Source organism: Delphinus delphis, chromosome 3 (genome assembly GCF_949987515.2).
Source record: "Delphinus delphis chromosome 3, mDelDel1.2, whole genome shotgun sequence".
Classification (NCBI taxonomy): Eukaryota; Metazoa; Chordata; class Mammalia; order Artiodactyla; family Delphinidae; genus Delphinus; species Delphinus delphis.
Window position 1 is genome coordinate 97865785 of NC_082685.1, and position 12424 is coordinate 97878208.

The 12424-nt window shown below is 32.1% G+C and overlaps 1 protein-coding gene across 3 annotated transcripts in view; it reads left to right on the forward strand.

Annotated features, from left to right (window-relative positions):
• The window catches only part of ARB2A (ARB2 cotranscriptional regulator A), a 425303-nt gene that overhangs the window by 167246 nt on the left and 245633 nt on the right, over positions 1–12424 (forward strand). For all 3 annotated transcript variants that reach the window (XM_060009155.2, XM_060009157.2, XM_060009156.1), the window contains one exon: positions 8042–8260. In XM_060009155.2, the coding sequence (XP_059865138.1) occupies positions 8042–8260 (219 nt within the window). The remainder of the gene's footprint in view (positions 1–8041; positions 8261–12424) is intronic.

Consider the following 12424-nt stretch of genomic DNA (forward strand, 5'->3'; position numbering starts at 1 on the left):
TGTCTCATACTATAACTTATTTGCTATTATTGTGTCCTGTCTCTTTGAAGGAAAATTAAGTTGTGATTAATGTTGGCGAGTAGTTGTGGGTTTTTTTCCCAAAACAAAGTCTTTTACCTCCATATTTCAGGTTCTTGTGACACTTTTTCCTGAATATGCATATTATAATGCAAAAACTTTAAGCCATTATGAATTTTTATATGTTTTATATATACCAAAGGGTCACAGATGGTAGAAAGATTTGTTACCATGAGGTAGAGTAGCATTTTGTGATTACAAAATTAATCTGTCTCTAAATCTGTTTAAAGAGTTTTTGCCATCTAATGAGCAACATAAATTATTAATATTTTCATGTTCTTGGGGACATTCACAGCCATAATTTTACCAACACAGCTGTTTGACCCGGTGACATCATGTTTTGCATATTTTTGCATTTTAATGAGTTAGTCATTTAAAAGGTTACAAAGAAACCATAACTCATAAGTAATTAAATTATTTAGCAGAAGAAGTATGAGAAGATCTTCTGACATAGGTCAGTGTGGGAAGGGGAATTCATAGCTGTACTCAGTTGCACCTGTTTATTAGGAGGTAGATGTGTTTAAAAGATTTTCCCTTAGATTATGAAATGGTTTTATTTGTTAAAATATCTGGATGTATATACAATGTGCATGTACACACAAACACACACACACACACACACACATTCCTAAGAGGTACACTTTCCTTGTGATGGAGTAAGTTTAAATAATACTCGTAACACAAACACAGCTTACTATTTATGATTACTCATCCTTGAAAGTCTAGCTAGATTGGCTTTAGAAATATTTTATAATGATTTTTTCTTTTTTTTTTCTTTTCATATTCCTCTTCCTATTGAAGAATAACATGGCTTCATGTAGAAATTTTAGGAATTTGTACTTAATTATTATTTGGAATTTTCTCCTGAGTGGAAATATCTTAAAATGAAAGGTGACCATAAGTATAGCACTGTACCTAGCATAGTGCTTGGTAGATAGTAGCTGCTTATTAAATACTTGTTGTGTAAAATCAGTGTTTAAAGAATGGTTGACTCAGTGAATACTTGGGATCTTTCATTATGTCCTCATGCTTGCACGTGGACTTCGGTAACACAAGCAAAGTACTGATATATTCTTGAAAAAACAACAAAAATATTTTAGACATGCTATTTTAATTGAGGGAATAGAAGAGAAAGGTGACATATTTTAAGATAAAATGATTTATGTACCACAGTTCGTAAGCAGGTTTTAAGAGTAACTTAAAAACAATATGTTTGTATTGTATATGATTGGGTAAGAGTGATATTTTGAAAGACCATGTGCCTACCATCTATAGCTACAGTATTTACACAATTTTATAATGCTAATAAGAGAACATTTAAGACTTTAAACCATAAAGGCATAGCTAGCATGCAGAACATACATTTCATAAGATAAATTTGTCCATTCAAGTCGGCTTGGGAACATGTAATAAAGGAGGTGTGTCCATAGGGTTCCCTGTATCCACTTAGGCATTTTGATCTGTCACTGACTGGGCAACAGTTGTAACTTGTTACTTCTTTTAGTTTAATGTATGTTTGTGTCTTTTTATGAGAATGAGAAGCAAAGAATATAAAATATTTCATAATGCTGTAGTATTAAACCATATTTCTGCCATTTATAATGAATGGTAAATGTTTTTATAATGCTATTGTACATATGGAATGCTTTGATAAATAAGATATTGATGATTAGAAAAGAAATTTGTGATATTTAAGCAACATAACGTTCTAAAGCCTAGGAAAAGTTAGAAACAGAGCAGGTGATAATGTGAGTAAGTGCAAAGTAAATGTTTTAAAATAAATAGCACTTGGTTGACCTGATGTCAGAACCGGAGACAAGGGTGTGTGTTTGTCAATATATCCTTCATGTTTTACAGACTCCTAAGGGAACAAGGGAAGATACAATTTCACCTTTTCTGTGCCAAAACATTTTAATTATATCTTCTTCCAGCTACAGCGGTTCAGTAACCAAGGAGCTGACATTGATGCATGTGTTGATAAAGCTGCAAACATTCAAAATGAGATTAACAAAGATTTTGAGCAAAGGGTGACAGCTAATTTTGCACAGTATTCTGCATCTAATTCAGGCCAGCGTAATAATAGAATATTTTATAACTGTTTTGTTATTCAAAAGGACTTTTATGATGCATTTGTGTTTGTGGATATCTTTGTAGCATACTCAAAAATTATCCTATGGCTTAAAACTATTTGCATCTGTGTTATAATGCTGAAACAATATTAAAGGGGAAAAAACCCTCTTATAATAAGTTTTTTTGTAATTGTACTTTATCCTTTGGAACTCTTTGCATTTACCTTAATTTATCCCGGTACACTAGCTAGGGAAGGTATAGAGATGGCAAACATATATTTTCTAATATTGCTTAGTATGCACTAATACAATGACCAAGAAAAGTTATATTCGACTTATTTAATTAATGAAACTGTAGTTTCTTTATGTTCTTGAGCTTCTTTGAGCACATTTCAGTGTATTTCTTTTCTCTTCTATTCTCTACTTGAAAGCAGCAGACAGTCTTCTTTCACTTTTCTTTTTGTTTGTGAAATTTTCTTTTCTTTTTTTTTTTTATCCACTCTCTTCTCCATCTGCTTTCACTTTTGTTTGCTTGGGCCGTCTCTCATCCCAACTTGATAATGAGGAATGCAGTGTGACCCTGACCTCTATCAGCCCATGCATGACCTTCTGACTCTACCATATAACCTTTGACCTTCTCTTTGACAGGTTGATTAATTACCCTGTGTTATGATTTATGAGTAAGTGCTATGTAAAAATAATAGACAACAGGTGGTCCTCCGAAAACTTTTTGTGGCATGTTTTCTTTTACTGACTAACTTGATGAGCTATTTGAAGTTGGAAACTTATTGGGTAATCTATGTTGGTTCACATTATGGTATTTTTATACCGTGGAACACAACATTAGAATTTAGGGAACTACAAGTCAAAGCATGGTCATGACAGACATTTTACAAAATATTAGCAGGGTGCTGTTACCTAAATGCAGTTGGGAAGAAGCACAAAACAGAGTCAAGTGACATTTCAGGCGTTTCAGTCCCAGGTCACGTCTTGAGAAAATTGCTGAAATAATGGAGGGGGCATTTTTCAAGCAGAGCTGCAGCTCCAACAGCTATGTTTACTTTAACGCTTCACTAGTGACTTCTGATTGGTTGTCATGACCTCATCTCACTGTTGCACCTAGGATGTTGCAACAGTGACATATACATACCCTTCTTGAGAAAAAGATGAGAAGAAACACAACATACATCTTTCAGAAAAGATGAATGGACAGTAGTAGATATAGTTTATAGATAAGACACTTTGGGTTTCATTTCCCTTGAGGATGGGCACCTATCTTCTTTCAAACCCAGCAGATAGAATGCTGAACGTGAAAAATGTGATTGATAAATCTGTGTAAAATGATCTCTTACGGAGCCTTGCCTGAAGACCAAAACAGATAGTTCCGTAGGTCAAAGGATTATACTCTGGCCCCTGACCTCTTTGGTCACATGTGGCTTGGCAGTATTGGCAGGTTAATATGTAGAGCTGAGTACTTTCAGCTGATTTTTTATGTAGCCAACCACAAGAGATTTGAAAAGATGTAGAATTTGCTCCTATTTTCCGATTTCCTTATAATTGGTAATTAATAGGCAAATTAACTTAGATAAATCTTCAGTTTTGGCAAGGTTTCATTGGGGTCAAAAGTACATTCTGTTTCTGGCCAGGCATTTTAAAATTTTATCTATTTGTAGAATCTTCTCCATAAGTGCATTTCTGTACTGATTTAATTTCTTAAGCAAGATTTCCTCTTTGGTTCTTTGTGTTTCGCATCACCTGTCTGTTCTAGACCCCTGACCTAAGCCATCATTTGTTGATTGAATGATAAATGAACTATTATTTATTAGTAAGTGCATCTATAGACTTCAAAGTAAAGGAGGCCCAGAGGCCTGTGTATTCTGTTTAAATCACAGCAAGCACTGTGATGAATAAAATGCTACGTCAAGCAGTAAAATTTTGGGAGTTTCTGATTAAGATCCCATGGTTTATACCTTATAAACACAGGTTTAATAATGAAACTATAGTTATAGCTACAAAAGGGTAGAAAATAGGATGAGGTAAATTAAAGAGCTAAAGCTTACTTTTACCAATATCTGTCCTCTTGATCACCTTGATCTTCTATTAGACTGTGCGATCAAACATAAGAGTTAATTAACAACTTTATGTATGCTTTGTCCCTTGAAATGTTGGATATTGGAATTGATTTGGGTGAATCATTACAAAAGATGCCAGAAGTTTTATTTATTTAGTTGTAGAATGTTAGATAATCAGTTTGATCACTTTATCTTGGTAAAGATAACAGAACTTTCCATGTACATTTGAAATGACCAAAATTTTCATCGTAGGAGAAATTTAGCATGCTTAAGGAATAATTAAATTAAAAATACTTCAATATAAAATGTTTAATGTTCTAAGCATTAATTATGGAGATCTCCTTTGGAGTGGCAGTGCACAGTTCTTTTATGATATTATATTTGACGCCTGGTTATATAGAGTAGTTTTATAAAACTTTATGGGTACATTTGTTAAAGGTTAAACTAGGATCTCCTCTTACTTATTTCTGTGTGCACTGATTGAGTTACTTGGGATAGAAAGAATTGATTTTTAAAATGGTGTTTATTCTCTTTGTTTAAGATATAAATTGATATCATTCTATTTAAAACAGTTAAGTTTAACTTCTGGTTTGTGGTCTGCTTTGTTTACTCTGACTATTTACTTTGACTCCTTAGTTTACATATATTAATGTTAACATGGAAAAGCTCTTTGTAGCTTTATTATGTAAAAGGATTTTTTGGACAATGTTTACATGTGGCAGAGAAAAAGAGGAACAGATGAAGTTTTACTACATATCTTTAGGTGGGATAGTTAACTTTATTTTGTTGCTCCAGCTTTCTCCTACTCATAAAATAGTTATGAATGGTCTCTGTGAATATTGCATTAATTATCAGGAAAATTTTATTTGAAAAATGTAAGTTTTTTACAGAATGGTAATTGAATTTGCAACAGAGACATTTATTAAAATTAGCTCTCATTTCCACAGAAAATGTTCCTGAATATTTTTTGATTGTTATTCCATTAATTAAATTTGCAGATGAAATATCTAAATGATAAAATATTTTCTGAATAAATCAAACGTTTAAAGAAAAGCATTCATTGTTGAAATTTATATGATAAAAATTATTTAATTGATTTATATAGTCATGATTTAAAAATAGAATCATTTTTCATCTGTTGATGCCTTGGTGAAAAATTGACATCATGTCTTTATAAAATTGGAGAAATGAGTCATGTAATTTTCAGTTACATAATCGATAACTTAGACAAATACTACTACTTTGATGATTTATGTGTTTCTGGTTTTTATACTTATTTAGATGGGACATATCAAATTTCATAGTTCATTTAAAATCAAATAGGCACAATAATTTCTCAATCTATGATTTGCAAAAATTAAAGTAAAAACTTCTGCTCAAATAAATCTGGCATTATGCAAATATTATTTCTAGTGATTAAATTATAAACTAGGGTGATAGCTTTCTCATTTTTGGTGACTATAAATTTTGTCTAAAGAATTTACCTTTATTTGGAGTTTATTCATTGTGCAAAGATGATGTTCATGTTTTATCAATTTATTAAAGTCCCACTTTGTTACCTTGAGTTTGAAATTTTTCATATTATCATTAAAATGTAATATATCACTATTTTCATCTCTAAGAACTCTAAGATTCTGTTTTGGTCTTGCTAACCCTAACTCTTGTAAGTATGAAAGGCTGTGTGTGTGTGTGTGTGTGTGTGTGTGTGTGTGTAAAGTTCAGTTCACTCAGAGAAGGCAGGGAAGAAACATGACAGGAGACCACTTACTCACGGTAGAGAATCTAGTAAGGAGGCAATTTTCTTTTTGGCCTATGGTGACCTTTTTTGACTATGTTCCTTACACCAGAGGCAGTGTACTGAATGCCTCTATTTCAGCCTGTTTAGCAGAGTGCAACAGTGTTCTTTAACTTACTTTTGGTGGGAGGAGAAGTTATAGCTGAAATTTGAGAAGGGCGTGAAAAGTTGTAAGAGGCACAAGGAAGAGGGGTAGGAACTTCCTTCAAATGTGATTTTAATAACTAGTCAAGTGTGTCCAACTGTAGAAAATCACCGAGTGACAATATGTCTACCTGACAGTGATCACAATGAATTACAAGACTTTTGAATAGCTATACAGATTAGAATAAAGCAGAACCAAATAAAATATCTTTTGTTGGTAAAACTTTGACTTACCAGCTAAGAAACTTAAAAAAACGATCTTGTCTTGTGTTTTGTTAATGAACATTTAAATTTAAAAATTTGTAAAGTGTTTTATAAGCCTTTCATGAACAAGGTATGAAAGGTTTTATTTAAACACATATTGAGGAATATGTGGTATTTTGTTTATCAGTTTGGTATATATTATTCTGTAGTTTTCATATGTGTAAGACAACTATATCTTAATTAACAGCCCTATCACTAAAATCAAAACTTCAGTGATCTTGAAAATCTCCAAACCATATCATGGTTTTAGACAATAATATCAACTGATTGGGGGGAAACTGAAACAATCCCAACGAAGTTTGTATGTAGTTTGTGAAATCAACTATTAGAAAAGCCAACAATGTGTAGCAATGTAGCATATTTACAAATAAGGACAATAGAGTCTATGCTTAATATTGGCTTGTATTACTGCTCTCAGTTTTTTTTTTTAATTATCATATGTTTGGTTTGGCAAAAAACAATTAAATTTAAACTTGATGTAGAAGATTCTACAGTTACAGTTTTGGGAAAAGTATGTACTTTTTTTTTTTTTTTAGTAAGGATGAGAATTTTTTAAGCTTTATTTTTAAGAGCTCTTATTTTTTAAACATAATATAACGCATGTTTTAAGTATGACCTTACAAGATTTTACCAGACAAAATAGGGCACCCACAGTACAGAATTGAATAGAAAAGACAAGATATAAATAGCTTCAAAAATATGTGTGGCTTGTCAGTGGTAATTGTTTATCCTTCTCTATTTTCTCATGGTTAGATTATTCCATCATTTACAATATAAGTGCCAAAAGTTTCTTTAATTATAACTATAGAAAGGTTTGCCTTGCTAGAATTAAGTCAGACAGGAAAACATGTTTTTAAAACTTTAAAAAAAATATAATAGCTCAATAAGCTGTATTTTAAATTCTGTAACTTGTTTCCTGGTACTAGTTCTTAATAAAGAGAAATTTTTATGGTAGTTGAAAAATAAAAGAAATTTCAGGATTAAAAACTTGGTTCCATACATTACAGTAAAACATTATTTTGTTTTGTGATTTGTGTGCCTTCCTGAAAGAAGAGAGGCGAAAAGAATCCAGTATGCATAGGTAGACATTCTGTGTTCCTGATAATAAAGACTTGTAAATCTGTAGGCTGTTTACTCCTCTTTAATTGCTTATTCTTTTTTTAAGTTCAAACAAATAAAAAATACTCATTAAAGTGCAATTGTAAAGGAACAGAAATCCAGCAAAATGTGGTTGGAATTGTAAACTTCAATTTCAAAGAGGTTATTTTCTCAAAATATGTATTATAAATATTAATGTGGTTTGAAAGTGTACTTGCTATTTGATAATTTATTTGAATCATTTTGGGGGTTCTTGGAGATCTAGTACTTTTTTAATTTAAGCTTTATTATTTTAATGTGTTACAATTATGTCTTTTTGATCTTATAGACAGTCTATGCTTATTTCTACACACAATACATAATTTTAAATCACTTTCTGTTGGAGAAATTAAAACTATATTATAAAGGAATATTTTAGTGAATATGTAACTATATTAAATCACTGAGATTTTAAGAACGTTTTTATGAATTGTAATGATTTCTAATATTAAATTATGCTGCCTTTTTTGCTTTCAAAACAGGAAGGATATGGAGTAATAGTACTGAATCCCAATGAAAACTATATCGAAGTAGAAAAGCCGAAGATACATGTACAGTCATCTTCTGATAGTTCAGATGAACCAGCAGAAAAACGGGAAAGAAAAGATAAAGTCTCTAAAGAAACAAAGAAGCGACGTGATTTCTACGAGAAGTATCGTAACCCCCAAAGGGAAAAAGAAATGATGCAGTTGTATATCAGAGTAAGTAATAAGCAAGATCATTACTTTCCTTCATTATTTCCTTTTCCTTTTTTTTTAAACCACAACAGCAACTAACATTTATTGAAAATCTTCCATATGTTCAGACCTGTTCTAAGCAATTTTACATTCCTTTTCTTTATTTATAGTTTATTTTCTTAAATTATTTTGTTTATTTTTTTAAGTGTTAATTTTTAAAGATTTATTTCCCAAGGGTGTTATTTGAAATGTTTTCTGTTTTTTATTCAAAGTAACAACACGCATTCTTATTTCAGTGTGATATTTTATTTAAGTCTCAAAATCAATTAATAATGCACTGTACAAACATCAGTCTTCGTCTTGGGTGGTTATAGTTTTAATGCATTGTTTTCCTATGAGCAACCATCCATCCACAGTTTCTCAGCCTAACTTCTGAAGGCTGATGGAGGGAGGAAGAGTAATTAATATCTTAATAAATATTTAAGCTAGAATAGTTTAGGAATAGTGTAATGAGGGAACTCTGTCCTTTGCTCTTTTCTTATCCAGTGAACCTTTGCACTTTGTAATGCTAGCAGCATGGGATCGTTATAGCAGTGCTGCCCAAGGAATTCTAATTCTATAGGGGGCACAAACAATTTTATTTGCCCTTTGACACATTCTGCTTGATATACCACTGTGCATTATATATATATGACAGATTCATGCAATTTTCAAAGCCCTTATTATGGGTGCTAGAAATATAATTTAATAGTACAGTATGTCCAAAATGCTATTGGGTAAGTAAAATAGTAAATTGATATGTTCTTCAAAAGTGAGCAATTCAGAACATTTAAATATAGACAATTTAACATTTTATAAATTATACTGTGAGATAGTAATAAAGTTTCAGATTATTCAACTTGAGCTATTTTTACATTTACTTTAAAATTCATTAATAAAATATTTCATACCACCTTTGAGGCAAAATATGTAGCTTTATAAGTTATTTTCTTTATTTTACTTCTAGTTCATGGCATAATCGCTATACTTTTGGGAATTGCACTCCAGACATTCGACACATTTGATTATAGGTCAGTCTGTTGAGTAAGTTAGGACAGTTAAGCAGCATATAAATTCTCAGGACCCCCCCAAAATATATCCAGATCAAGACTACCTAAAGCGTGTCATACAATGAATCAAGCAAAAGTTAGGCAGATTACAATATTTAAATGTCTGAAAAGCATCTCACTATTTAATATATTGTTTGAGAAACAAAAACAATGATTAGATTTGGAATTCATAAGTAGCTTGTTCATGTAGTTATATTACTGCCTTTCTTTGCCATGACTGCATCAGGGTCCTGATGTCACCTTCTTCTCTATTGGTTGTCCTGAGCTTCCTAATTAATATGATCCAGTCTGTCAACCACCATCTTAAGATAGAATTTAAAAAAAAATTCCCCCTTATATCTGGATTCCAAAAATGAATTGTGTAAGTTTTTGAAATATACAAATCACTCGCAATATTCAGTTTTCTATGTAAAATGCAAACAAAAAGTGATTTTGCGTATTAAGTTTTTTACTTCTTAAACAGTTTCTTTTATTTGCCTATGATATGTACAGATTAATCATCTATTTCTGACATCTGTCTTTTAAATTTTATTTCTTTTCTATTTTCTCTTTATCATGTCACTATTGCTTTAATTTTTCTCTTTTGTTCTCTTGTATGTGTGCATTTTCTTTATTCTTTTTTCACGTCTGTTTTGTTTATTTCTGCATCTATTTTTTTATTGTACCAAGGGAAAAAAATATTTTTATGTCGCTTCATTAAGATCTACCTTTCCCTTTGTCTTTTTTTCTTTGTTTTATCTCTTCTACACTCCTGCTATTTTTACTTCTTATCATGTCTTTTTGCCTCTTTCTTTCTTGTCCCATTTCACTCGTCTAGGTTTTCATTGAAAGCACTAAGAGACAAAAATAGACTCATGTAGATAACACAGCTTTATACCTGATAGTCTTAGTTATGAATGTTATTTTTCTTAATAAACACCCTTTCTCTTAAAATCTTCCAGAATTGTGCAAAATAGCAGAGCTAAGCTGACACTCTTCAAACATACTTCTAGATAGTAAGGCATGATCCTGTAGTGGGAAAGAGAATAATGGTTCATCTTGTGTCAGGTGCCTTAATCCTTAGGTAATTTTGATCCACGCAAGAAGTGACTTCTAGTACTCTCCTTTCCTCTACATATCTCCAAATATGTATTTGTAATTTTCAGACACAGAGCATGTATGTGATGAGGATGAATTAACTTTTATTTATATACTTCTTAACCATTTACATTTTGAAATCAATCATCTATTCTTTGGAACAACCCCATGAGCTAGGTAAATCAAATAATTTCACCCTTATTTTATAGTTAAAGAAACTGATGCATAGATGGTACATTTTTGTCTAGGATCACAGAACTACTAAATGATGGAACTAAGTGTTAAAACTAGTGCTTCTGATTACTGTAGATTCTTGCTCTCTTTCCTCTTTACCACATTGTTCTAACTGGTTGAAAATAAAATATGTATCTGAAATATGAAAATTAAACCAATTATAATAAAAGCATGATATGATACAGTAAACTACGTTTGATGATTATATAGATTTTTGACCAGTTATCATTTAATGGACACTAGTAACTGTCAGTAAACAATTTATTTAGTATGTTTATAATATATAAATAATAATGTTAACACATTGACCAGGCGATTTTTGCAGAAACTAGTGCCTGTGGCCGCAATACATCTCCAGTCAAAAATGTGTTAAAAAATTTAATATGATCAATAATACTGATCCCATTTTACAGATGAGGAGACTAAGAGTCAATACTTAGTAAATTTCCTGAGGTCACATAGCTCTTAACGTAAGGTCCATGGGGCAGGGACTTAGTCTGTTTTTTTTCATTGCTGTAACCCAGAGCCTAGAACAGAAACATAATAATAAATATTTGTAGAACAGAGCCTTCATAATAATTTTTTATTTGATAAATAGGATGGTAGAGCCAGGATTAAAATCCCAAACTACTACTGCTTTCTCTAATATGTCTTGCATTATTAAAGTATACTACTTGATCTTCTGTGAGGAAACATTCAAAGAAACCAAAACGAAGAAAAATTACATTGTTGATCCCCTACCTAATCCAGTAACTGAGAAGACATTCTGAAAATTAATGATAAAAAATCGGTTTGTGGCTTCCCTGTTGGCGCAGTGGTTGAGAGTCCGCCTGCCGATGCAGGGGACACGGGTTCGTGCCCCAGTCCAGGAAGATCCCACATGCCGCGGAGCGGCTGGGCCCGTGAGCCATGGCCGCTGAGCCTGCGCGTCCGGAGCCTGTGTTCTGCAACGGGAGAGGCCACAACAGTGAGAGGCCCGCGTACCGCAAAAAAAAAAAAAAAAAAAAAATCGGTTTGTCATGATTTATTTGATACCTTGATTGACCTATACATTTTCATCTGAATATATAAAAGTGAGATACCCTATTTTCTTTTTTAGCTATATCATCATGATGCTAAAATTATGGATGAAAATGGAAATATTTATGCCAACCTATTGCTATTTCTGTTTTACACACTTGCTCATAAGAGTACAGCCAGGCTATTGTACTTGCTCTACCCTGTATACACTTTGTGCTTTATGGAATCTGTAACTTTGCTTTTCTGTTCTTTCCCTTAATTCAGATTCTGTCCATGTTGTAGTGCCCAGCTGAAATCCCACTCATCCACACCCATCATATTCAGTGACCTCTCCTTACTAACACTGTTGGGAGTTGTCATGATTAGTTAACTTGAATGGAATTTATCATGTTCTATCTTGAGCTATCTCTTCTGTCTCATAATATTATTATCAATTTATCTTTCATGCCTTTCCATTATAGCCCTACAATCCTTTGAGCATGCTTTATAGATTTTGGAATTGCATATCAATCCTTATGAATAAGCAGATAGGAGCCAGTTTTTACAGTAGTACAGTGCATACTGCAAGAAAGTCAGGAACTGATGCTAAATCTACTAACTAGGATCCAATCCCCAGGAAGGAGACTAAAGCAAAAAGACTAGGCCTTAGTCTAGGGATACCTAGATAATGTGACTTGCAGCATAGGAATGAGGGTTATTCTGGTATCAAACTGTAGCATAAGAGGACAAATATTCAGACTAAGGAAGA